This window comes from Mesoplodon bidens (assembly GCF_964165515.1).
Source record: "Mesoplodon bidens genome assembly, chromosome: 13".
Taxonomy (NCBI): domain Eukaryota; kingdom Metazoa; phylum Chordata; class Mammalia; order Artiodactyla; family Ziphiidae; genus Mesoplodon; species Mesoplodon bidens.
In genome coordinates, this window is record NC_138169.1 from 62,923,896 (window position 1) to 62,951,335 (window position 27,440).

General features: G+C 50.7%; 1 protein-coding gene across 1 annotated transcript in view; it reads left to right on the forward strand.

Moving 5' to 3' along the window:
• ARK2C (arkadia (RNF111) C-terminal like ring finger ubiquitin ligase 2C) overlaps positions 1-27,440 on the forward strand; it is a gene marked incomplete at its 3' end in the record, with an annotated part of 106,464 nt that overhangs the window by 65,465 nt on the left and 13,559 nt on the right. Inside the window, exon 2 of the mRNA XM_081252789.1 lies at positions 26,062-26,377. Within this exon, the coding sequence (XP_081108915.1) occupies positions 26,062-26,377 (316 nt within the window). The remainder of the gene's footprint in view (positions 1-26,061; positions 26,378-27,440) is intronic.

The following is a 27,440-nucleotide window of genomic DNA, read 5'->3' on the forward strand; positions in this document are numbered from 1 at the left end:
CACAGAACACATGTGCTCACATATGTGTACATAGCCATACACCCTTACACACTCACCCACACACTCACCTACACACCCACACATTTGTGCCTCTTTACACACTCAGCCCACACTTTCCTCACACATTCATACACACAATGTGCACCCTCGCACACATCCGCACCCACTTTCCTCTCAGACACACTTACACGCTCCCATTGTACACACAAGCACACACATATCGTGTACAGCCTCACCCACTCACGCACTCCTGCAATCCATTTACACACCCATCATCCTGACACACTCACCCTCACTCACTCACTTGCCCACATCCGTACACTCACTCGCACACGGCTGCCCTTACTCATCCCACCCCCGCCCACGAGCTGCTCCTGCTGCGTTAAGCCGGCCCCTCCTCGTCCTCCGGGGGGTACTGCCATCAGGACACGGAGTGCCGGGCTCCACAGTCAGGGGGCCCCACTTGGGGTGGCTCCCAACCCCTGACTGCCACCAACCCCGCGGGCTCTTGGCTAGGGTGCTGGCTGGGGCCGATCCCCGGAGGGACTTGCAGCCCTTCTGTGCTTCCTAATTCCGGGCTTCCGGGAAACACGAGACAGGGTGTCCTTGGAGGGGAATGAAGCGTCGGAATGAGAGTGCGTCGTGAGCCTCTTGTCTGGCTCACTGGACATGAGAAGCCTGACTTGCCCGGGTCACCCTGCCCTTGGTGGCAGGTTAGGGACTAGAGCACCCAGATCTGGGGCAGGGGGCTCTCCGTGCGCCTTGGCTGACAAGGGTGACCAGAGAAGGATCAGAGGTGAGCCCAAGTTCTGAGGTTGGCCACAGGGCCCCCCCTCGGCAATGAGGTCACAGGTCGGGGGCCCTTATGCTCCCGTCCTGTCCCACGGGAGTTGCCTCCCTGGGGCAGGGCATGGCTGGCACCCGGGCCTGGACAGCTCCAGGCGCTGGCTTGCCCAGCCCGGAATCCTGATGCTGATGGGGACACCCGGGCGTAGGGTAGGCAGAGCGGGGCTGTCTTTCCTGACATCATCCTCGTTCCGTCTCCGAACAGCCTAGTTTCCCTTTAAAAATGACTATTTATGGAGCTCTTATTTAAGAGTTATCTAAAACCTTCTAGAACTTTTCTTTTGCCCCTGCCTCTACCACCTCTTGGGGGGACACGAGGACTATAAATTGCATCCTACTGCATACAGCTGGGCTTCCTTTGATTTGCTCGAATTCTCCTGTGCTTGAGATCTATTTGAAGTACGGGGATCGGTGACAAGGGCTGCCGCCCCCCTTTCCAGGGCACATGAGACCTTCACCCCACAGGGTGGGAGACCAGCTCTGGCCCAGGCATCGGCGGCAGACCCACCCAGCCCTTTGGAGGTACAAGCCCCCGCCCCCGCCAAGCCAGTCTCCTGACATCCCCCCCAAGCTCTGTGGCCGACAGCTGGCGTGGGGATTAGCTCTTTCTCACTTGCTCACCTGTGCTTCCTCTTTAGTACACATTTGTCTTTATTATTATATGGCTTTATTTCTTCATTATAAAATCATGTAACAATAAATTTGGAAAATATCATTCCTAATCCCGTCATTCAACAGGAGCATGCCTAACCTGTTGGCACTTCCCTCCAGATTTTCTCTCTGGGCAGATGAGGTCTTGCTTAGTTTAGTTTCGTTTTTTAAGTTGAAGGTTAATCCCTTATATTGCAGATGCCATTTCCAGACCTGCGGCTCTAGCCATGGCTTTCATGGGGAAAAAAAAATGAATCACAGCTGCTATTCATAGCTGGATTTTTAAAATTAAGAGCAGGGAAGCACTTGCTGGGAGCTGGCACTGGGCTTGATGCCTTGAGGCATGTCAAGTAATTTCTGCCTAGAAGGAGCATACATTCCACTTGAAGTGATAAGATCCACACCGGTGTGGGGGGAAGTTGGGTGACATCACAGGTATTGTGTCATCACAAATGTCACAGGCTGCTTGGGAGAGCCTTGCCTACTGAGAAGCACAGAGACTGATGGTGTCTTCAGGAATCCAAGGTGGTGAAGGCCCAGTGGGGTGGGCAGAGAAGCCCTTCTGGAAGAGGTGGGGTTGTGGCTGAGCTTTGAAGTCTTTGCAGATGGATGTTTGGGGAGGGGTTGTATTCCAGACTGGGGAAACAGCCTGGGGGGATGTTTGGAGGTGAGAAAGCTCCAGAATGTCTGGAGGCCTGGAAGTAGCTGGGCAGGCAGGGGTAGTAGGCTGGAGGCAGATGTGAAGGGTAACATCTGCCCTGGAAGGAGGAGGGAACTGTGGAGGTGCCTGATAAAGATGCTGCCACAGAGGCTGCTGATTCAGGGGAAGGTGGGCAGGAGGAATCTCAGGTCTGCTTTAAGGAACAGTGAAGAGGCCGCAGGAGATGGAGGGGGGACCTGCCAAGGAGCAGCCTTGCCTTGCCATCCCTGGCCCAACCTCCCTCCTACCCAGAGCCAGAGCTGATCTTGGGCCAATGTGACTGGCATCTATAGTGACAGCCTGGAGCGTAGAACGTCTATAGAAGTGGAACACTCAGCACACAGACTGACTTCCTAGGTTCAAATTCCAGGTCTATCCCATTAAAGCCCACCAACCAAGACCACCAAGAACATACCCGTAGCCAAACAAAGTCAGGCGTATTAGCCTGATGCAGCAAGGGAGAGCACACACCATGGGAAACTGCGGGGCACCTCAAAAGGGGGCATTAAAGAAGGGGCGCTTGTGGAGTTTGGGGGCTGGAGTTAATTATAGCACGGTCTTGGTCAGAGTTGCTAAACTAGGGCCTTGCTGGAGCAGTCAGGAGTCGTATCTTTAGAACACACAAGCCTATTTGGAACTGCTGTGAGATCAGTTTGTCTGTGGTCTTATCTTGGAACATATGGGTGTGAATGAGCTGCTGTCAAAAGAATTTGAGCTTAGATAGTCTGTGCTGTGCCATTTAACTGTTTTATGAGTCACTGCACAGGCCTTTTTGCAAATTGTGGTTTCTGTTTCAAGTGTCAGTTCTCTACTTACTGCCTAGATGCCCTCAGGGCCATTTCCTACTTCAAGTTTGTCTGTGGGCATGTTATGTGCCCTTACTCTACCTAGGTTTCCTCACTGAGTAAGAGGGGATAATAACAGCAGCTACACCATGGAGTCCTGAGGATTACAGGAGTCAATATGTGTAAAGCATCTGACAGTGCCTGGCACACAATGGGTCCAGTATAAATGTGAGCCATCATTATAACCACAAGCCTTTGAGATTGAGAAAAAGAATGTTGATGGCTCCACTGCCCCAAAAGAAAAGATAGCCTGGGCTTGCCTGGTGGCACAGCGGTTGAGAGTTCGCCTGCCGATGCAGGGGACACGGGTTCGTGCCCCGGTCCGGGAGGATCCCACATGCCACAGGGAGAGGCCACAACAGAGAGAGGCCCGCATACTGCAAAAAAAAAAAAAAAAAAAAAAAAAAAAGAAGAAGGAAAGATAGCCTGCAAGGTTTTTTTTCCACTTAAGGGGGGGAAAAAGGACACATTGATATGAGATACTTTGACCGAACAGGATGGTGTTCTAGGAAGCAGCCACCACAATCTAGAATAAACAAGCTTCTTTGACTGGTGTCCTCTTCTGAGAAGGTGGGAAGGCAGGGGATCAAGGGATGCTTTGAGGTTTGGGGCACATCTACAGGGAAAAGTGGTGACACTCTCTTCCTTGGTTTAGTCAAGGACAGGACAGGAGGGAAGGCACTAAAGCGCTGACACTCCAAGTTTGGATTTCATAGAGAAGGACTAGTTTGACTCTGGGTCATTAAGTATCAGGGTGGGGGCACTAAGAGGCTGTGGACTCCTGGCCACATCTGAGGAAGGTGGAAATTGTGGTGCCAGTGGCGGGACTTCTGTACTGCGCGTCAGGTGGCCCGGGTCCCAGCACAGAACTGCTTCTAGTAGCCCAGGGGTGGCTTTCTGCCACTCATTCCTCACCCTGCGTCTTAGCCTTCCCATGTATAAATGAAGGATTTGGAGGGCCTTTCAGAGTCTTTGCTTTCTTCGCTTCAAGGCATCCTGGAGATCATGGTCATTCTTTCTCATGACTGTACAATGTTCCCTGAACACACGGTTCACTATTGACGGACATTTGGCTGTTTCAGTCTTTTGCACTTCTTATGAGAAATGGTGCACCTTTTGTGCACATATCTTTTTTTTTTTTTTTTTACCGGTACGTGGGCCTCTCACTGTTGTGGCCTCTCCGGTTGCGGAGCACAGGCTCCGGACGCGCAGGCTCAGCGGCCATGGCTCACGGGCCCAGCCTCTCCGCAGCATGTGGGATCTTCCTGAACCAGGGCACAAACCCATATCCCCTGCATCGGCAGGCGGACTCTCAACCACTGCGCCACCAGGGAAGCCCGCACATATCTTTCTATGTATGCGTTTACCTGTAGGATACCAGGTGGAGTTGCCTGCTGACAAGGGGTGTGCATCTGTGATTTTCATGGCCATTGCCAAATAACTCTCCATAGAGGTTGCACCAAGTTAGAACCCCACGGCCAAGTTGTGGGCCCTGCCACTTCACTGATGTGGCGAGGGTGGTGGGGGGGCTCTTGATGATCCCTGCAATACACCTTCCACCTCTAAGATTACACGTCAGGGTCCTGCTCTGCTTCTGCTCCACTTCTTCAGGCACCAAGTGCTTAGCTGGGCTTGGCTTCATGCTCCTCTCCTTGCACCATGCTTTTCTGCTCTCCAGCTGGTCCCAGTGAAAGAGAGAGAGCGAGAATGATTGAATGAGAGAGAGTTCTAGGTGCTCAGTGTCTCACCTGTGACATGCCAGCAACTGTCCTCATTCCAACTTCTCTGTCCACACACGTGGCTCCCCACAGCCAGGGTGGAGGTGGATGAGGAGACAGCCAGCCAGCTGTGTGTGTTACGGTGAAGGTCAGAGCCCCTTGGCCATGAGACTGAAGGGCAAACTCACAGTCCAGTGCCCTGCATACGGCCTTCAGGATCGGGATCATCATTCATTAGCTTCAGGAGGCTCCTGATTCTTGGTGGAATTTTACCCTAGGGAGGTGTTGGGGCCTAGATCTTGCTTGTGACCTGGAGCCCTGCCTGGAAACACTCAAAGCTGTCACCCATAACCGTCCATGGCCTTAGCTCGAGGGAGGGCCTCCCTGACAGGCAAACAAGTGGAAATCCATCACAGAGGAAGTGTAAACAGACCCAGAGAGTGGAAGTGCCACTGTCCCCCAGTTTTCATCATTGATGTGGCACATGGCAAACTCACTTTCTGCATCCTTTCTTCAATTGTCCAGGCTAATAAAAGTGGTCAGCAAGTAATTCCTTGATTTTCTACATGTGCCTTTGTAATGTTTACAGGACCGCCCCCACCCCGGGGTCCCCTCCATACACACTCATTAATTAAACATCTCCTGGGCACCAGTGTGTGCCAGGTGCTGGCTGTGTGTAGGTGGCAGATGACCAAGACCCTGCCTCTACCCTGGGGAAGTTGCTATAAGACAAGGCTCCTTGTGACAAACATGGGGTGGAAAGTGACAAGTGTCATAGACAAGACATGCAACACATGCCTGATGGCTCCAGGCACCCTCCTCCCCTACTTAGTGGCAGCTCTCTTACTTTGCCTTCCCCAAGCATCCAATAATTTTGAGAGTTTAAGGAAGGAAGAGCACCAGAGCAGAAAGGAGAGGACGGCTCCATGGAGAAGGTGGGGTGAGGCCTGGCAGGAGAGAGCCGCCGCTCTAGCATTTGCTGGTTTAACAGGGTCACTGGCAAGTTGCTTTGGGCTGGGTGAGTTTGAAAGATGTAGTGACACTGGTTGGAGAAAGGAAAGAGACACATTTCCTAGAGGCCCCTGTATTAGGCCTTTGCCGATGAGGTGATGCCATGCGGCCATGATTAATAGGACACGTATTTCTGGGTCAGTTGATTATTTCTCACCCTTGCAGTAAGAGGGCTTGCATGGAGTCATTTGCATTTTCCTGCCAAATCCCCTTTGTTACTGATCCATTCATTTCAACACACCTTTGTTAAGTACCAACTGTGTGCAACCATGGAAGTCTTGCCTCATGGAGTTGACATTCTATGTGTGTCTTCAACTCTGAGCAAGTACCTATCCCGGGGAGGGTCCCTTGTATCTTCGTGAGGGATTCCGAAGGGGTGGAGCTCTACTGGTGGAATCTCAGGCATGGGTCAGATATTTAGGACTGTTCACCCAATGTGAACAAAAGTTGGAGGGTGTTCAAGGAAACCAGATTCAATCAAGTAACTGGATGTGCCCTAATGATGACCTTGGGCTGGGCCATGTGTGTATGTGACCTTTGCCTCTCCTTGGTCCCTTTCTCTTGGACCCTTGGATGCCCTTTGGGAGGGGAGGGTCTAGGGCACCATGGTGTCCAGAACCCTGGAGTGGCATCCAGGATGCCAGGCTCCCTGGGCTAAAAGCCTCTTGTCAGCAGAGTAATTGGATCTGACTTGCAGCAGGCAGGAAGCAGAGGTATTCAAGTCAGTTATGCTATTTTTAAATGCCCTCTCTTCCCCAAGTGCAGATCTCAAGCTCAGCAGGAGAGAACTGGCTCATCTCATCTCAGAGCCTTGGGAATCAAAGCGCAGTCCCTGCCCCCAAGCTTGAGTCTCCCCACCCCCATTTTTCAAAATCAGATCTCACACTGGGCAACTGTCCATGAACCCTGCCACGACCGTGTGTCCTGGTTGGGGAAAGTGTGGACTCCAGGGGCCTCAGGGTTGTGGAGACACATCCTGGTTTGGGCTGACTGTTCAGCTGGCAGGAGACAAGCCAGCAACCCTGGTCTCTTGGTTGCCTGGCAGCCTCAGAGACTCACCACTAAGCTTGCTGGCAAACATGTCCCTGCCTGTCTGCCACTGTCTTTGACTCTCAGAGCAGCTCATAGCTGTCTGTCAGGCTCTGAAGACAGCGGGAGTCAGAGCAGAGAGCAGGCACCCTCCTGCCAAGCCTCCCTCTGGGAGCTGAGCCCTGTCCTGCATGCAGCTCCTCCCGGGAGGAGGCCGGCGCTCAGTCATGCTGCCCGGGAGGCTGCCTCGTTTGTCTGCTGCTTCTCACTTGCCGCGCTCCTCTCCCCAGCTCCCCCAGCTGCGGGGTCTCTGAGACACATGTTGGCTGTGAAATGTTCCCCCTCCAGGGCATGCAGGACAGACAGGAATGGCAATTGCCAAAGGGCCTGACCACCCCGCACTCTCGGAGGAGGACAGGCCACCTCTGCAGGAGCTGTCGTGCAAGTGGAGACACTGCCAGCAACCCACATGGAGTGCACGCCTTCCATGCTCCAGACGTCACACCTGTGGGCTAGCTGTCACTGTGCCCTGTTACAGATGAGGCCACAGAAGCCCAAAGTGTAGCCCTGGCCAAGGTCACTGGCAGGTCCTCCCTGTGTCCCTGACAAGTATTCTCAACTCCCCCACTCCCCACAGAATTCCTGAGGCCTTGGGCTGCTTCAAATGAGGGATGCCTCATGTTCAATACCTCCCTCTCTTTCAGAAGCTGGAGGTGTTCCTGGCCTTCCCACCTTAGCCAGGGGGAGCTAGGCTCCTTGACACTCTGCTAAATTTTGCTGCTTTGGGTGACAGGTCTTGAACTCAGTTTTCAAAATTGTTTGGTTAAAACATTGCAAGCTGGGAAGCCTGCCAAGGCCTCTTCTCTTCCGAGTGGAATTAGAATAAGGCAGCTGCCTGACCCTGTCCAATGGCCCTGATTCCCAAGTTCACACCCCAAGCACCTTTTGTAAAGCAACGTCACCGGAACCCAGCCTTATCCTGAAGTAGATATGTGGTGACATCCGAGGGGCCCTGGAAAGACCCTTTCTGCCGCAGAGTACACCTGCTGTGGGTGTCAGACAGGCCTGAACTCACGGCTATAGGGCCTCCCCACGCTTCCTCAGCAGATGTGAGTTATAGTTTCAGATCGGGGGTGGTGGACGCTCTGTGGAACAGGGAAGCTCTACAGAACTGAGCCCAAATCCACCTTGAGTTAGCCGTGCCACCTGGGAGGTGTGACAGCAAGGTGTTTACTTTCTTTGCATTTCAGCCTGCTTGTCTTTTAAGTGGGGAGAGACAAAGAGTTGAAATTTGGGGAAAGGAGTGGGAGACAGTTGTGGGAGGTCCTGGGAACCTGGGATGAAGGAGGGGGAGGATGAGAAAGGGGGGCCGAACAACCCTGAAGATTGACCACCTTTCCTATTTTGCTATATGGACATTTTTCGTTATTTTATTTTTAAAACTACTCTGTATTTTAACAACCACAAAATATATACACGTGGTACAAAGGTCATACGGCACAAAATGATGTATACAAACAGGTAAAACCCCATTCCCCTCCCTCTTCTGCTCCCAGCCACCCAAGGTTTCTCCTCGTGGGGAACCACCGTTGCCAGGCCTCATGGATCCTTCCAGAAATCATCTGAGTATTTGCTTTTGCTGCACATGTGCTGAAATCTAAACCACACAATGTGATTCAAACTGTTACAGCATCCTCAGGTTCTATGTGCTTGCTGTAACATCTTTGATACTAGGCCTCATTGTGTGTAAGTCACTTTACAATTTTCAAGGTGTTTTACCCCAGCGTATCTCAGATGAATCCGGGACAATCCTGGAGGTAGAGATGGCAATATCCTTATGCCCATTTTGCAGGCTGGGAAGTGGAGATTGAGAGAAGCTAGGCTACTTGCCGAAGGCCACACAGCGAGTGGGTGATTAAGACCCATTTAAATGCAACTTGCCTTTCCCTTGAGGGAAAATACTTCACTCCCCCGTATTGTGTTGGGTATAGAGCAGGTACTTAACAAAAAATAATTGACCTGGTAAACCTGGACTGTGTGTAGGCACAGCCAACAGGCAGGCCTGAGGAATCCCATCAGGCCATGGGGCAGGTTGTGGATACATGTGTACACTCACATACACTCAACATCCACACGTCTCCCCCCAGACTCGGGAAGGGTACACAGCATGTGGAGTCCCTTGCCCTGGCGGAGAGGGAGAGGTGCATTGGTAGCTGGGGAGGGTCTCTTGAGAGGCCATGTTAGGTTTGGTGGGGGCCAGCTTGCCTCCAATAAACATCTTCATTTCATCCACCACAGTCTTACAAATGGGGAATGTGGATGGGATCAGGGCTTGACTGGAGCTACAAGTCCCACGAGGCCTCTAAAGAACCTGGTGACTGGCCTTTATTCTCAGCTCTTGGATACCCCGCTAGCTTCAGAGGACAGCTTCAGAGGACTGGAGCGCCAGAGATGCAGGCTGGTGCAGTTTCAGGGCCTGGGAGAGTCCCCGAATGTCTTCGGAGTGCCCCCACCCCAGGCCTGGATGACCTCGGCCAGAGATTGACATCCGTTAAATGCCCATGGGAGACCTAACCTAAAATTACCAGCAATTTGCCTAAGGAGCCCCCCTCCCCGACTCCTCGGTGTATTTGGCCCTTTATTGAGAACATGCTTTGATGGTGCTGACATTGAAAGAAAGACAGGTTTGGAATCAGAAAACCAGGCTCCAAACTCCCAGCGCTGGGCCAAATGATGTGGGGTGAGTCTGCCTAACCCTCTGAGCCTCAGTTCCTTCATCTCTAAAATGGGGATAGTGTCATAATTCACTGAGTTGGATGTTGGTGGGGCTGGCTGCATTTGGGAAATGCTTTGTAAGAGGTGACATGCTGCACCGACATTACACAGAGCATCACAGAGGCACCCGTGTGGGGTTCCTAAGGGACCCGGAGCACCTGGGGTGGAGGAAAGACAAGCGGGGAAGCAGAAAACAGTGCCCGAAGCCCCGGAAGAGGACACCAGCCCTGGGTGGAAAGTCAGGACTCCCAGTGCTGCACCAGCTGGCTACTCAGGGCTGGGGATTGTCCTCAGCCCTTTTGACTTTGCTGTTGGCATTTCCCGTGCTAATTAACATGTCATGGAGGTGGAGAGAAAGAAGAACTCAAAACAATTGATTTGTTATTTGCTATAGCACATCTGGGAAAAGGCTGGGTGTGGGAGGTCAAAACAGGCTAGAAATCAGTGCTTCACGTTCTCAAGGAAACGCTTGGATCTGTGGGTTTCAATTCTCTGTTGCTATCGCTGATGAAACTCCAGGAAATCGAGGTTCAACTACAAACTCTGGACAGAGTAGAAGGCGGGTGGCGGGGAGGAGGAGAGGCATTTAAAGCTCTTCTGGCTTTGTCAAGAGAAGGGTAAATCGGGGACCTGGCTGGTGCTTAGGGAGCCGATTAATAAGTCATCTATCGGGCTTCCCTGGTGGCGCGGTGGTTGAGCGTCTGCCTGCCGATGCGGGGGGCACGGGTTCGTGCCCCGGCCCGGGAGGATCTCACATGTCACGGAGCGGCTGGGTCCGTGAGCCATGGCCGCTGAGCCTGCGCGTCCGGAGACTGTGCTCCACAACGGGAGAGGCCACAACAGTGAGAGGCCCACATACCACAAAAAAATAAATAAATAAAATAAGTCATCTATCGAATGATCCATCCATCCATCCATTCACCAAGTGTGCACTGAGCACCCAGATTCCATCTAGCCCTTTCCTGAGGGTGCTCTGAGTGTTGCAGGGAGAGAAGACAAGGCTTTTGCTCTGTAAGCATCCAGACTCACATTCAAAACAATCACAGCATAATAAAAAATTGAGTCTCCACCTCAATAAATGGCAACATAATCTGTGTCAGTTTGCATTTTTTCTGCATGATAACCATTCCAAAGCTTGGCTTTAAGACAACAACCATCTATTCAGCTCACAATTTAGTGGGTTGACAATTTGGGTTGGGCTCAGCTGGGAGTTCTTTTGGTCTTATAAGGTTCACTTATATTTTTACGATTAGCTGGGACAGACTGCTTTGAGATGGCCTCAGCTGGGATCTTATCTCTGCTTCACATGGTCGCTCATCCTCCAGTGGGTTAGCCTGGGCTTGGTCATATGGGAGTCGGAATGAGAGTGGAAACGGCAAGGTCTTTTGAGGCCCAGGCTCAGAACTGGCATGATGCCACTTCCAGTACATTGGTCAAAATCAGTCCAGTCGTATGGTGAAGCCGAGATTCAAGAGGTGGGGAAATAGATTCCGCCTCTTGGTGGGAGGGGCTACAAAGTCACCTTGCAAGGGGAGTGCGTACCAGGAGGGAAGGATTGGGACCACTTTTGCAAACTGTTAACACACCATCCTCCTAGTTGCTCAGGACAAAAGATCTGGAGTCCTTGTCCTCTGTCTCTCATGTTCCATGTCCAATCCATCCAAATCTGGTCACCTCTACCCTTGACATAGGTTTTGGATTTGACTGCCTCTTTTTCTCTCTGCCCCATTCCCACCCTTGTCCAAGGAACAATCATTTCTTTCTTGGTCTCTGCTTCTGCCCTTTTGTCCCTGTAGCCTGTTCTCAATATGGTGGCCAGAGAGAGTCAAATTTTTTCACTTCTCTGCTCAGACACCCTCCTTTGGCTTCTAATCTCACTCAGAGTAAAAGCCAACATCCTGTAATGACCAGTGAGGTCCTGCATGATCTCAATATTTATTGAGCTCCCAATATTTATCTCATCTAAACTCCTACCACTCTCCCCTATCTCACTCTGCTTCAACCACACTGGCCTCCTGATGTTCCTCAAAATGCCAGGCACACTCTCACCACAGGGCCTTTGCACTTGCAGTTCTGTCTGCCTGGAAAACTCTTCTCCTGATATCTTCGTGCTCCTTCAGCTCCTTATGGAAAAGTCACCTTCTCAGTGAAGGCTCATCTGGCCATCCTATCTAAAAATTAACCTCCCACCTACTCATCCTCCTTCCCTCTTGGTTTTCTCCTTAGCTCTTATCATCATCAATTAATGACATATTTTCTTATATAGTTACTTACTGTCTAGACCAGCACTGTCCAATGGAAATACAATGTAAGAAATATAAAATTTAAAATTTTCTAACAGTTACATTTTGAAAAGTATGGAATTTATTTTAATAATATACATTATTTAATTCAATATATCCAAAACTTATCATTTCAACATATAAGTAATTTGCAAAGTTTTTAGTAATTTTTACTTTTTTTTGTTGGTACTAAACCTTTGAAGTCTGGTGCTTATTTTACACTGACAGCCTTTATCAATTTGGACTAGCCACATTTCACATGGTGACCACACAGGGCAGTGCAGGACTAGATCACAGTCCCATGAGGGCACACGTTTTTGACTGTTATTCGTGGCTAATCCCAGCGTTAGAATAGTGCTTGGCAAGTAATAGGCATGCAATAAATATTTGGTGAGTGGATAAGTCAAGTTTAAAGTCAAATGCAATTGGCCAATCAAATGCATGTGGCCAGACAGCATTAGACCCAGAAAAGACCTGTTATCTGGCTGTCTTCATCCTTAGGGCTGCAGGAACAGAGCTGTGAAGGAGATAAAGTCAGTCTTTCTCTCCCAACCTTGCCACCTTACTCAGCATCTCCATGATTTTTCCATTCTTTCTGGACAGAGAGAAAGCCTTGCAAGTTCATCCACACCCAACATTAAGGACTTAATGTGCTACCCTCTTGGGGACGTTTGTATCTTAAAAGCAGGAGTGAGAGAGAGTAATGCTTAATCCAAAGCAATGACTCCCTCCTGGAGAATTTTTGCCCCCAGTGGGAATGTTATTACTGGTCCATGACTATCTCTCATGTCCTAAGTTCACCCCAGGAGCAGGAGGCCAGCCAGGGTGCTTCCGTTGACAGGGAGGTCTTGGGTGGTGGTTGGTTGCTGGGTGCCCTGGACACTGTCCTCTGCCTGCCATTTCACTGTAGACCGTGCTTGGGGCTTGAGGGGGAGAGGGGGGACTTGGAAGAAGTAGGTCTTCCCTGAGCCTGTTCTCTGCAGCCAGCCCAGTGGAGGGTGAGAAACGCTTGTCCTCTGTAAGGCACTTTCACAGCTGGCATCTTATAGTCACCCTGTCAGGTGGCCAGGTGAGCCACTATGCACTCATTTTGCATATCAGAAAGCTCAGTGAAGAGCTAGGAAGTGAAGTGCCTCAGCTGCTCTCCTGAGGCACAGTCTTGGCCTGTGGGGTCTCTTGGTCCAACTGGGGGGACCTGGCCAAAGGGACATTGGCCTGGGGTGATACCTACGCAGGACACCAGGCGATGAGCCGAGTGGACATGGGCACAGCCAGACATGGCCTGCCTGGGGTTGGGCAGCGGTCATGCTGGTGGAAGCAGATGCCATCACAGGCCAAGCCAGGGCCAACAGAGTCCCCTGAGGTGACCTGAGCGGGGCCTTTGCTGTTTTAGGCATCTGGGGCCTGCTAGTTCTGAGATGGTGACAGCGTGGGCTTTTCCAGGCATCGTCTCCCTCCCACGCTCCTTTCTCTTCCCTCTCTCCCTTTAGACGTCCCCTTTCCTGTTCTCTCCTACAGCCACTCTCCTGCCTTCCTTTCTCCTCTCGCATATATTTCAACCAACCTCCTCCCTCCCTCCCTCCTCCCCCACTCCCTCCTCCCCCCCTCTGTCACACACACACACACCACACACACAGACACACACACACACCCCGCATCCCAGGGTGCCAGACCGAGGTGCCCACGGGCAGTAACAGTTGGGAATCTAATTTAATTGCCTCTGGCTCCCTCTGAAAGTAGGTACACCCCACCCGCTGGCGGAATTTAATTTCAGGGCAATGGGGAGGCCGGGAGCTCCCCACACCCTGTGCCCTGACTCACTGGCTGCCATGTGAAATCCCAGCATTAGGACTTCATGATGTGACCTTGCTAAAACATAACTGCTCCTGGGGAAAGCCACCGTTGCACGTCTGTCATTGCCCATCACAGTGAGCGGGCCCTGAGAGCCAGGCTGGCAGCAGGGTGGAGGAGGCAGAGGAGAACACGGAGTCAGAAGGAACAGAACTCTCCTTGGGGACGCGGGAGGCCGAGGAAGGATGTTACCCTCAGTCCTGCCCACAGCATTCCTAGGGCTGGGCCTTTGTGTGGGTGTGACCTGTGTGCTGCAAATCTCAATAGAGTCCTAGTGGAAGCGGCTTTCTGAACTTGGTCTGCCTATTTTGGATACCAGGCAATGCTAATGTGAGATGGGCCCAGGTAGCCGCCCTGACACTTCTTGAAAGTTGTTGAGGCTTGGGTTTTTTTTTTTTTTTTTTTTAATTTACTTGAGTCGTTATCAAGAATAATAGAAGATGATCTAAACTCATGACCTAGGATGAACTACATATGGTTTACAAGAAAGCTAACCAGTGCCGTCAACAGTGCAGACCCCTCCTTCCTTGGCCAGGAATGGCAGGAGGCTTTCTGTTCTGGGTTTGAAAGCACTTCTTCTTCTGGGTTCGTTGGTTGTAATTCACACTGACCACCTGGTGTGCTGGTCCACCCCAGTCCACGTTGGATTTGCAACTGGATCCCTAGATTCGTTGAAAGAATTCCCAGTCTTTCTGTCTGCAGCGTCTCCCACATCAGTCTTTCTGTGTTACACTTTACCTCCTTGAGTCACATTTGTTCCTCTGCTACCATGAAACGCCCCAGTGCTGAAATGCTGGGAGGCAGTTGTTTTGCACACTCCCAAGGCTTTTAGCAGGATGCTACTTCCTACATGTTCAACAGTTCATTTCCCTCCTTCCCTCCCTCCCTCCCTCCCTCCCCACTTCCTTCCTTCCTTCCTTCCTTCCTTCCTTCCTTCCTTCCATGAGTTCTTACTACGTATTAAGATCTGTGCCAAGCACTAGGAATACAGGTGCATGAGATAGAGCCAGGTCCTGCCCTCATGGGGTGAGGTCTTCTGACCATAGATACCTTCTACAAAATGCCCTTTTTTTGTTTGTTTGTTTGTTTTGTTTTTTTTGCGGTACGTGGGCCTCTCACTGTCACGGCCTCTCCCGTTGCAGAGCACAGGCTCCGGACGCGCAGGCCCAGGGGCCATGGCTCACGGGCCCAGCCACTCCGCGGCATGTGGGATCCTCCCGGACTGGGGCACGAACCCGTGTCCCCTGCATTGGCAGGCAGACTCTCAACCACTGCGCCATCAGGGAAGCCCCAAAATGCCCTTTTATGACTATAGTGGGAATGTTTTCATAGAGCTCCTTGGCATTAGATAGAAAAAAGGATCTTCTGGGATGGAACATGCCCAGAAGATGATCCCGTTACCTACAGGCGCTTTCCTCTTCTGTAATTGCATCCTGTCTCTAGCTGACCTCCCGCTCCTGGGCTCCCTTCCCTTATCCCTGGTTTGCAACCACAACTGGAGAACTGGTCCTTCGCTGCTTGCTGGAAGTTTGCTGTTTAACTGTCTCATGCCCATGAGCAGGTAGGCTTCCTTAGGATGGAAAGTTCCCTCCCGGCTGTGCTTTGAGAGCCAGGAATTCAGTTCCTCGGAAGAAGCTGAGCTTTTCATTAGAGATCAAAGGCTGGCCCTGGGGAAGCATTCACAAAGCGGCTGTAAAGAATCCCTCTGGTCATATCACTTCCTTTCTAGGCCGTTTGTTCCCATTGGTCAGGGAACCAAACTATGCAGAGGGAGGAAAGCAGACCTCTGGCAGCCAAGAAACTGAGCCAGGGAATAGGCTTCTTTGGGGTGGTCAACTGGAGCAAAAGAGGTTAATTCGATTTACCTGGAGTGAGGAAGGGAGCCAGAAAGAGCAGTCTAGGAAGCGGGGGTCTGGGCAGATGACCCACTTTCCACATTCTTCATCTCTGATTCCTCTGGGTCGCACTCAAGTAGTTAGCTCACGAGGTACACCCCAGCCCTGGTCCTGCCATTCAGACATCCCACAACCTGCCCCCTCCTCCTTCTCTCCTGTATCACCTCTCCAACCATCCTGCATCTGAGTGGTTCACAAAGGATGCGTTACCTAGCAACACGAAACCTGAACGTGCCCCAAGCTGGAGAAGTTGGTGGGGGCCACTGGGAGGCTCAGAATATGCAGGAAACAAAGTTCTGAGCTGTATCAGTGCAGACAGAGGCTCCTGGGGCCATGTTGAGTAGAAGAGGGAGTCTGTCTTTGGACGCCTGCCTGTGGGTGGCTTCTCCTCCTTGCATCTGCAGGCTTGGGCCCTGAATACTCGGGTGTGCTCTCTGCTTGCTGTCATGTTCCTTCCTCTTTCCCCATCACCCAGACCAGCCTTTCTGTGCTTTCAAAGACCAGTTTGTCCTAACTATGCTCAGGCAGGGGGTAGATGTTGCAGTGAATTTGCATCATCTCATAGTGGGCACAGAAGGGACCCTGGAGGTGCTCCAGGCCATCTCCCCTCCAGTGTTCACACTTTTCTGCTGGCAGCTAGCCAGCCTCTGCATGGACACGACCAGTGATGAGGAACTTTGGAGGACAAAGTGAATTCTAAGAAATGTCTTCCTTATGTTGACCCAGATCTACCAGAAAGAGCTAATCCCTTTGCCTGCAGCTATTACCTGACCCTGAGTCTCCTCTTTGCTGCTCACACCCAGATTCTTCAGCTGTTCCTCCTCTTAGACAACTCAAGTTCCCTCCCAACCCTGGTCTCCTCATCAGACTCCAGTTTATCCCTGTCCATGTTAACACAAGGTGCCCAGAATTTGTGCCAAGACCCCAGAATTTTCCTCCATCCCTCTTTACCAGTTAAACCCTATGAATGGTAGGACTTAAAGCTTTTCACAGGATTTCCAGGGACCCTGCAGGAGTTGCCTGTGACAGGAGCACCCAATGGGCTGGAAAGACCTTGGTCTACTCCATCAAAGTTGGGGCTTGTCCTTGGCATTTTCTTAGGCCAGGGAAGAGGCCTGGGGCTGCTGGTCAATGTGGACTGGGCTGAACCTACGTGATGTCAGCCACCACGGCCATTTCCCAGCATCTCTCACAGCAGAGGTTCAGACTGCTTCCCCATGAGCACCAGCAGCTGGTCCCTCGTTATCTCATGGTTACTAGGAAGGAAAGGCTTCCTCCTGGGGGAGCTTGGGATGGGGATGAGCATGGGGAGGGGAGGTGGGACCACCAAGGCCTGGGCAGGCGGGTTCCTCTCTGGGGTAGCATGTGTGGATGGGTGTGGAGCACACTGCACTGGATCTCAGGAGGCCTGGACTTAAGTCCCAACTTGGTCATAACGACCTGGGAGCCCTCGGACAAGCCACCCGCCATTTTCCAGCCTCCTCGGGGTTCTCATCCTGTAGATCAAAGGCTGTATGATCTCTTAGCCTAATTTAGCTTGAATATTTGATGATTCCATGAAGAACTGTATTTCCTTGCTAGCTAATAATCTAACACTTAACTTTTCTAAGATAACGAAGGTCTTTTTTCTCTTTTTTCCTTCCTTCTTCCTTTCTTCCCTCTCTTCTTCGCGCCTCCCCGCCTCTTTCTCTTTCCTTCTCTCTTGCATTCTCTCACTTTCTTGCATTCTCTCTCCCTCCCTTCTTGGAAGTTTCCTTAATCCTTCTAAGAACAAAGGACATTTACTGCGTGGAATTTGTCCTGAAATCACTCACTTTACAGCTGATTATTGGAGATAAAATTTGTCCAGAAATAAAATGCCAAGTATAATAGGCAAATGCCACAAATCTGATGGAGAGAAGAGTTTCATCCACTGGGAGCTTCCATCCCAGAGTTAACATCTGCCCTGGGTGGTCGAGGTTGGACAGACTGCAACAGCCCTGGGAGGTAGGGTATGGGGCCAGGGGGCAGGTAAGACCCCTGGGGGTCCAGGAGAGGTGAGAGGGAAGGTCACAGGGAGCAGTGAGAGAGAGAGAGGCCAGAAGGGGCGTTTGCAAGGGATGGGACACTCAGAACTGGCTTTAGGATGATGTGGCAGCCATTGGAAGATGGATTTAGAAGTCCAGCACTGGTCTACTCTGCCTCTCCCTGCTTTGAGCTCAGTTCCAGTGTGGACATGGGACAGAACATACAGGCTTGTCCCAACAGGAGGTGGGGCAGGAGACCTGGGTCTGGCCTGGCCTGCTGGGGGACTCCGGGGGCAGTCACAACACTCAGTGCGCAAGGTCTTCCTGTGCTTCTTACTTGGCTTCCCCGCAAGCAAGAGGAGAGGCCAGGCCAGAAGATGCCTGTGGCCCCTTCAGCAGAGAGATGTTAGCAGGTGTGTAGCATCAGGTACATCATTGTGGGTCACGGTCTCGGAAACTGAGGCCCAGAGAAGTCCAGTGTCCAGCCTGGTCTGGCAGCGAGGGGAGGCACCCAGGCCTCTAAGACGGAGCCCTTACACCGGGTGACTCTGCCTGGCTCTGAAAGCCTCTTTGGTAGCAGAGGGCTTCCTCCCTGGCCTCTTGTGGGCAGAAATCTGCTTTCAAAAAACTGGTTTTCTTTGCTGCTTGAGAGCTGGCTTTTCAGAGAGGAGTAGACTCTGACTCCAGCCCAGCTTCAAGGAAGTGCTCAGCAGAGACAAGTATCAGCCTCCGGTCCCTGCGGGCTGGCTGCCCTCCATCCCGGGCCTTTGGGGAGGACTCTCTTTGGCCCACCCCTCCCTTGTGACTCTGCTGTGGGCCCCGCCCTCCTGTTTTGTCCCCACCTCTAAGGGAGAGTGATGCGGGTCAGTGACCTGAGGACAGTGGGAATCTGATGCCTGAGAACTGGCCTGGGGAGGATGGGACCTGCCGGCTTCCCTGGAGATGCGGGAAGGTTTGGTTCCCATCCTATTCTCCCAGGGTCCTGCATCTCTGGGAGGAGTGGGGGACGTTCGGCCTGGTTGGCCCGTGGGTCTGCAACCTTGTCCCTGAGGCCCCCGCTGGCAGGAGGCAGTTATCCCGGGGCACTGGGGTGGGAGGCAGGCCCGCCCTGGTCCTTGTCCCCAGCACTGCCTGCTCTTCTCTTTCCCTCTTCACCTGAGGGTTTGAAGGCAGTGCCTCTCAGCCCTGGAGTCTGAAGGATGAAAGCCGCGTTACCTTGAGGTGACCAAGTTGGTGCAGATTAGAAAACAGCTAGAACATTCCTCCAGCTCAGGATGCTGCCTGCTCCGGAGAAGCCTATCAGGCCACATGGATCTGCTGTCTCCACCGACGTTTCTGGCTTTCTGACTTGTTGGCCTGGCTCTTCTCAGCTCCCACCCAGGCCCAGCTCTGAGGCTCCTCTGGCCCCCTTGTCTCCATCCCCATTGCCCCCAGGAAACCTGGACCGGCCCAGCGTGTCCTCTGGGTGTCCAGGCCCCGTTTCTGCCCTGCTCTCCTCCTCAGCAGGGCCCCTCGCTTTGTCAAGCCTTCTCGTTCCCTGGCTCTGCCCTCCCTCCCACTGACAATTGGTTTTCAGGAAAGACCTCAGTTCAAATCTCTGCTCTGTCATTTACCAGATGAGTGTCAATGAACCTTCCAGAGACTCGAGACCTCTGTCACTGTCATCTCCACCCACCTTGCCCACAGCCTTTGGCCCCCACGTCCTCCGCTTCTCTTTTACCTTCCCTTCCTCGTGGGGCTGCGTGGTTTCTGCTGTTCCGCCCCCTCTCCAGCTGCCAGCCTCTTTGGCTCCCTGCCCATGAGGCACGAAGCAGCCACCAGGTCTTGTGGAGCGCCTGCGAGTGCCAGGTGGCCATCAGGCAAGGCCCCGCACAGTGGCCTCCCCCTGCCCCAGCCCTGCCTTGCCTTGCTCAGGCCCCAGGGGAGCATCCAGAATTCTAAGGTGCACATGTTTTTCTACACATTTCTGAAACTAATTTGTGTCTTACACTTGCTGTGTTTCTTTTTTTTTTCTTTTTTTAAGAAGATGTTCGGGGTAGGAGTTTATTAATTAATTAATTTATTTTTGCTGTGTTGGTTCTTCGTTTCTGTGCGAGGGCTTTCTCTAGTTGTGGCAAGCGGAGGCCACTCTTCATCGCGGTGCGCGGGCCTCTCACTATCGTGGCCTCTCTTTTTGCAGAGCACAGGCTCCAGACGCGCAGGCTCAGAGTTGTGGCTCACGGGACTAGCTGCTCCGTGGCATGTGGGATCCTCCCAGACCAGGGCTCAAACCCGTGTCCCCTGCATTAGTAGGCAGATTCTCAACCACTGTGCCACCAGGGAAGCCCTTGCTGTGTTTCTTTAATGTGGTGTGTTTTTTTTTTAAAAAAGTAACCTCTCTTTCTCCTCTCTCCCTAAAAATGTTATTTAGTTCATGATGAACCCTCCAATTGATGGCATTTCAGTCCTGGGGAAATAAGATAAATGGATAATATATTCAAGGACACCTGGAGATTATTTTTTTAACCCAAAGGAGTAACTCTAATGGGAAAAATTGTAGGTTGTTTGTTGATGAGGGCACTTTGGGATGTGTTACTCAGCTGTCACTTGTCACTGGCTTGTCATGGGCCTGACCAGTCTACCCTAAGAACTTCACTCCTCCGGTCTTAGAGACCGAATACAGCAGCTGCTACTTTCACAGACCCTACAGCACACAGGGTTGGGGTGAGTCGGGGGCCCCAGAATGGATGTCTCCTGCCTTTCATGAGCAGAGCTGATGAGACTGAGAACCCTCTGGGGATGGAGATGACAGGGGAGAGGGGCACAGAGTCCCAGAACAGAAGTCAAAGGACTTTTGCAGGTAGATATTGCCTGGAATATTATGAGACATATAGATACTTTTGTTCACTTTTCTCTTGCTGCCCATCCAGGAGAGAGGGCAGCTGCCCTCACTGCCCAGTGCATCAGTTGGAGAGCACAGGTTACAGGAGAGTGGAAACCTCTCCAGGGTGGTGGTCGGTCCTCTCCCTAATGGGCCTCCACAGAAACCGGAAGGGCCCCCCTCACAGGGTGGGCACCCTCCTGGCAGGAGGGGCTTGTGGGAGGGAGGCAGCTGCTGTTCCTGGTGGTGGGAGAGGCTCCACCAGCCCCCGAGGGGGAGGATGCTGGCCTGCTCTGCCTGCCCAGCCCCTGTGCACTGCAGCTTTAAAACCTGGAGCTCTTTATGGCTGAGTAATATTCCATTGTATATATTGAGCTATTTGTAGTGAGGTGGATAGACCTAGAGTCTGTCATACAGAGTGAACTAAGTCAGAAAGAGAAAGACAAATACCGTATGCTAACACATATATATGGAATTTAAGAAAAAGAAATGTCATGAAGAACCTAGGGGTAAGACAGGAATAAAGACACAGACCTACTAGAGAATGGACTTGAGGATATGGGGAGGGGGAAGCGTAAGCTGTGACACAGTGAGAGAGTGGCATGGACATATATACACTACCAAACGTAAGGTAGATAGATAGTGGGAAGCAGCCGCATAGCACAGGGAGATCAGCTCAGTGCTTGGTGACCACCTGGAGGGGTGGGGTAGGGAGGGTGGGAGGGAGGGAGAAGCAAGAGGGAAGAGATATGGGGACATATGTATATGTATGACTGATTCACTTTATTAGAAAGCAGAAACTAATAAAAACAAAAACAAAAACAAAAAAAACCTGGAGCTCACCCGGGCCTATCTGCCCCTCTCTTTCCCTCTCGATTTCAAATCAGTTTGCCTTCAACCAGCCCCAGTGCATCAGTCGCCTCGAGCCACTGCTTTTCCCTCAGTCCCTCCAGCAGTCAGCCAACCAGGTATTTACTGAGTGCCAGCTCCAGGGAGGTGCGTGGGGATCCAGAAACAGCAAGACAGGAAGCTCAGCCAGCTGGGGGCGGTGAGTGTGAAGAAACAGCTCAAGGTAGCTACTGCCAGGTGCCAAATGAGTGGTAGTGACAGGGCCTTCTACAGGAATGCAGAGGAGGAAGGCGTCCCTGGGGGCTGGCAGGCAGGGGAGGCATTTTTTGAGTTGCTGAGAGATGACCTTTAAAGACAGGGAAGGCAGCAACCAGCATGAGCAATGGTCCCGGGGTGGGAATGTGCGTGGAGTGTCTGGAGATTTGATGTCCGGGAGGGCTTGGGCGGTGGGGATCAGGGGGATGGAGCTTGAGGATCAGGCTAAGGGGTGTGCATCTCACCAGTAAGCAATGGGGACTCCCCCTCTGAAGGCAGACCAGTTAGCAAACTTAGCTAAAATTATTTGCTCTATGTATGGAGTTGGTCTTTTTCTTTTGGAGCTGCCTTGTCCAACACAGAAGCCGCTAACCACAAGTGGCTATCGGAACTAAGGTGTGTTGTAAGTGCCAGATGTACGCTGGATTTTGAAGACTTAATATGAAAAAAAAACAATGTAAAATATCTCAATAATTTTTTTATATTGAGTACATGTTGAAACAATATTTTGGATATACTGAGTTATATAACATATACTATTAAAATTAAATTCACCTCTTTTTACTTCTTTGAAGGTGGCTACTAGAAAATTTACAATTACATATGTGGTTCACATTGTAATTTAATAGACAGTGCTGGATTGGAGTCTTTATAATATCCCTTTTTTTTTTTTTTTTTTTTTTTTTTTTTTCTTTTTGCGGTATGCGGGCCTCTCACTGTTGTGGCCTCTCCCGTTGCGGAGCACAGGCTCCGGATGCGCAGGCCCAGCGGCCATGGCTCACGGGCCCAGCCGCTCCGCGGCATATGGGATCCTCCCAGACCGGGGCACGAACCCGTATCCCCTGCATCGGCAGGCGGACTCTCAACCACTGCGCCACCAGGGAGGCCCAATATCCCTTTTTTTTTAAACCCCATTCGCTTCTTCTGCAGTCATGCCTGTCTTTCACTTTGTTAGCTTTCGACACCTCTCCTTTCCCTTCTTGCCCTCCCTCCTTTGGTCATGTGGACCTTCTCCTCCTTTTTTTACAGTATGATAGATGGTGGTGAGGGAGAAGGGGGAATCCAGAGCCTGCTTGCTCAGGCTACAGTCCCTGGACTCATGGAAGCCAGAATACACCAGGCAGAGGAGGTCCTACTGATCTGGAATGCTGGTGGGAATTAAGGTTCTAGATCATTCTTTTCTGGCTCACTTGCAGTGAGCCAGAAATGCATTTTATTTCCATTTTGTTTTGCAAATATTTATTTTTAAAAGATTAAAAAAAAATCTATCAGTGGCCTGCATGTCATTTACAAAGTCAGATAGCTCCAATATAAGACACATTTAGTAAAACAGCAATTGTCTGCCCCTTGCCCTCCCCACCCTAGCCCCACCACTAGAAGCTCAACATTTCCAACTCTTCTTCGAGTATTTACTTCCTGAAATACATAACTTACTAAGTGAATTTCTAAATAAATTCTTTTACTGCTCTTTGTTGATTTTTCAATTTTGACATTGTCTATTTTCTTCTTATTATGGAGGAAATGTCTTTTTTTGTTTTAAAATAGTTTATTAATGCTTGTTGTGTTATTAATATATAAATATTGTTCACTGCTGAGCCAAGTAGTATGTAATCATTACACTTTCTGAACAATTTTTTCTCTTCCTAGAGGTAATAATTGCCTGCTTTCTGTGACATTTTTACAAATTCTTACCAAATGCTCTACAAAATTGGAAAATTCCTTCCAATACTATTTTCATGTGGCCAAATCTGATGGTAATGTTATATTTTTGATCCACCCCCCAGCTACCCCTCAGAGCGCCCTCCCTCCTCCCCGCCTTGAAATGATTGCTGGAGGCCCTGTACAGCCATGTGCATGGGAAAGCCCCTCTTCCAGGTGTCACCCCCTATTTCTTTGCTCCTTTCTTTTGGTTTGCATCAGTAGTTCTCTGAGATAGGGTGTGAGAAGATTAATTGTTTTTGAGACCCTCCATGGTTGAAAATGGCCTCACTCTACTCTCACGCCTGATTAATAGTTTGGCTGGGCACAGAATTCTAGATTGAAAATCTTCCCCCGACACCCCTTCGGCACCTTGAAAGCAGTTGCTCTACTGTTTTCAAGCTTCCAGTGTTGCTCTTGAAAAATCTGGTGCTATCCTGCTTCCAGACCCTTCGAATGGGACCAGTTTGCTTTATCTCTGGAAGGTGTCAGAATCATCTCTCTGCCCCACTGCTTGGACATTTCCCAGGGAGATGCCTTGGTGTGTGGTTCTTCTCCCCTCTCCCCCCATTTTGCTGGGCACTCAGAGGGCCTTTTCTACCTAGAAGCTGACCGTCAGTTCTGGGAAGTACTTTAAATAATTTTTTTCCACAATTTTCTCCATTCTTTCTCTCTTACTAGAAAACTGTGGAATCTTCTGACTGCAACCTTCAACGTTGCCATCTTTTTCCTCAACTCCTTGTTTTCTTGTTCTGCTTCCTGGGAAATCTCCCCGGCGTTATCTTCCAACCCTGCTGAATTTCAGATTTCACCTCTATATTTTTAATTTCCAAGAGCTCTGTTTTTCCATCGCTCCTTTTAAAGGAGCTTGTTGTTGTCTCATGGACCCGACATCATTTTTCTGAGGATTTTTTTTTTTTTTTTTGCCGTACGTGGGCCTCTCACTGTTGTGGCCTCTCCCGGTGCAGAGCACAGGCTCCGGACGCGCAGGCTCAGCGGCCATGGCTCACGGGCCCAGCCGCTCCGCGACATGTGGGATCCTCCCGGACCGGGGCACGAAACCGCGTCCCCTGCATCGGCAGGCGGACTCTCAACCACTGCGCCACCAGGGAAGCCCTTGTGAGGATATTAATTAAAGTGTTTTGAAGTTTATTTTTTTCGGATCCTTGCATTACTTCTGTTCCTCTGAGTTTCTTTTCTTTTTTTTTTTTTAATTTAGTATATTCTTTCTCTCTTTTCACTTTGTAATCTTCCTCAAGAGACTGGTCGTCCTTGGCTGTCTGTTCATATTGAAGAGTAGGTCACTAATAACTTCCAGAATCTGTGTGTGTGTGTATGGATATGGACCTTTCAACTTATGGGCTTTATTATGGAGTTGCCAGTTGGGGACTCAACCATTTTACGGGGTACTCCCAACTGTAGAGCTATTTCTGGGGCCAGTTTCCAACCTGGGGCTGTGGGGCGTGCAGGGGAGGGGCACCTGAGTGACAGCGCACCCTCTGAACCAAGAGGCAGAAGGGAGCAGGGGTTCCAAAGCTCCAAGTATAAGACTTTCGCCTAACCCCCCCTGTTTGAGCACGGTGCTGCACCCCTGTCCTCCTCTACTGGAGCCTTTCTGGCTCAGTTTCCCTGCAAAATGCCAGGGCGAGGGAGCGGCAGTCACTGCCCTGCATGGGAGAGGGGAGATGCCCTGGGCAGAATTGTTCCTCACAGAGACTGGCCAAAAGCCTCCCTGTTCTCAGCGCCGCCATCTCTCCTGCCACCACAGGAGTTGTCCTGACCCTTCCAGCACGTGTGGCAAATCTGTCCGCTTCTCGTTGACTGCGCCTTCATTAGGTGCTTGGTTTCCAATTCCTCAGCTCTGCTAATTGCTCCATCTGCTTTCCACCTTCCAAAAATCTGTTGACTTTTGCTGCCTGCTGATGTCACCTCTCCTGTTCTCTCTGTCCTTGTCTGTTTATTTTCCCTTTATGCCTTTGCTCTCATTTCAGTGGGGTTTGGGAAGGAGCAGATATATGTTGAACCTGCCATGTTTAGCAGGAAGCCTCCGTAAAGCTTCCTGAGGTGCCAAGTCCACTTCCTTCCTTATTAAAGGACTCCAGCGCTGAAAGCTGGATCTTTGCTTATGGAAAATTTATAAGGCTTTGTCATCATCAAGGTCAATGTTATTTAGAAGGTAGTGGAGACTAGATTAAATGCAACGTTGAGCCCAACTTATTGCTGGAAATCTTTGCTTTTAAATAAATGATAATATTATAACAAATTATTTCATTATTACTTAAAAATTGTGTGGGATTAGATTTTTTATTTTTCTTACAATTGCATGGAAAACAACTTCTGGTTGTTTTCTCTTTGGAAATTTGGGCTCCCTGTCGGCTGGATCCTGGCTAGCCAAGTCTTCAGTAGAGTTCAGAGCTTGACTACGCTGGAATAAATTTTCTCTAGGCATCTATTTAAAAAGGTAGTAGGGTCAATAAGGTTGACCTTATGGGAGAAATTCAAGAAAGCCAAACTGCCTCCAGGGACCTTAAAATTCCTTTAACAAGTGTGCTCATTTAAAAGAGGGTGCTTATCTATTTATTAAACAAAATACTCCCCCCCCCAACACATACTGCACAGAGCCTTTACTAGGGAGCACCGATGATCATTTGTATACAAAAGTGATGATACCTGTGTTCTAATGAAGGTCTTGAGTTTCACCAGCTGCAGGTTGGGGGTCAGGGGAGACGGGGTCTGTGGGAGAGGGGAGCAGGGCTGGTGCTCATGGAGTCTTTGTCATTGCTTCTCCAGGTGCCCCATTTCAAAGGTCTCAGCATCCTCACGCTACCTCCTGCCGCCACTTCCATCTGGGGCCCCCCCAGCCGCAACAGCTCGCTCCCGACTTCCCCCTGGCCCACCCGGTGCAGTCGCAGCCGGGCCTCAGCGCCCACATGGCCCCGGCCCACCAGCACAGCGGCGCCCTGCACCAGTCGCTGACCCCGCTGCCCACCCTGCAGTTCCAGGACGTCACAGGTCCCTCCTTCCTACCTCAGGCCCTGCACCAGCAATACCTCCTGCAGCAGCAGCTCCTGGAAGCCCAGCACCGCAGGCTCCTCTCGCACCCCAGGTGTGTGTGCTACCTGGGTGGGGGCGGGGCGGGGAGGGGGCAGGGCCCAGCACTGGACCCCTGGCTTCTACCCTGCCAGGCTTGGCCAGCAGTCGGTCACCAAATGAGTCTCTGTGTAGGAGGCAGCTTTTGCTCCACTTAGAGGCGTTTGTTTCGGGCAGTGAGCGCTGCCTTAACCCGATACGGGTTCCCTCTGTTGCTTGTGTGTGTCCTTGTCATATCGCAGAGTTACGGTCAGGAGCTGGGTAAGTGGTGGGCTAGGATGCTCACAGTGAACTTTACAATGCTGTGGGAGACTAGACTAGGGGACCCCTCACGTCCCCTCAAACTTCATGGTCACCAGATTCTAACATTGGAGGTCCCTAAGGGATACCTCAGGACAGGGCTGGGTCAGCCCTGCCTTCAGAGAGCCCACCGTCTGGTTGGAGAGACCAGCTATGAAACAAGTGCAGAGTAAAATGAGACAATACTAATCAAATGGGGCTGAAGTAGCTGCGGGATCCTGGGCCAGTCACTTCACCTCTCTGAGCCTCAATTGTTAAGAGAAGGAGCTGTACAAGTTAAGTGGTTCTCAACATTCTTGTCTCAGGACCCTTTTTACACTCTTAAAAGTTACTGAGGATTACAGCAAGCTTCTGTTTATGTGGGTTATGACTATTGATACTTACCCTATTAGAAATTAAAACAGAAATTTAAAAATACTTATTAATTCATTTGACAATAACAATAACAAAGGTATATGTTAACACCAATAATATGTTTTTCAAAAAATAGCTGTATTTTTTGCCTCTAAATCAGTGAAAAGAGTGACTTTTTAAAAATACATACTGACAAATCTTTTTCATGCCTGGCTTAATAGAAGATGGCTGTGTTCTCAAGTCTTCTTCTGCACTCAAATGTGGCAGAATCACATGTCATGAAGTTTCTAGAAAATTCCACTGTTCACTTGTGAGAGAATGAGAGTGAAAAAGCAAATAACATGATAGTATTATTATGAAAATCATTTTGACCTCGTAAGCCCCATGAAGGGGTCTCAGGGACTGCCAGGGGTGCTTGGAGCACA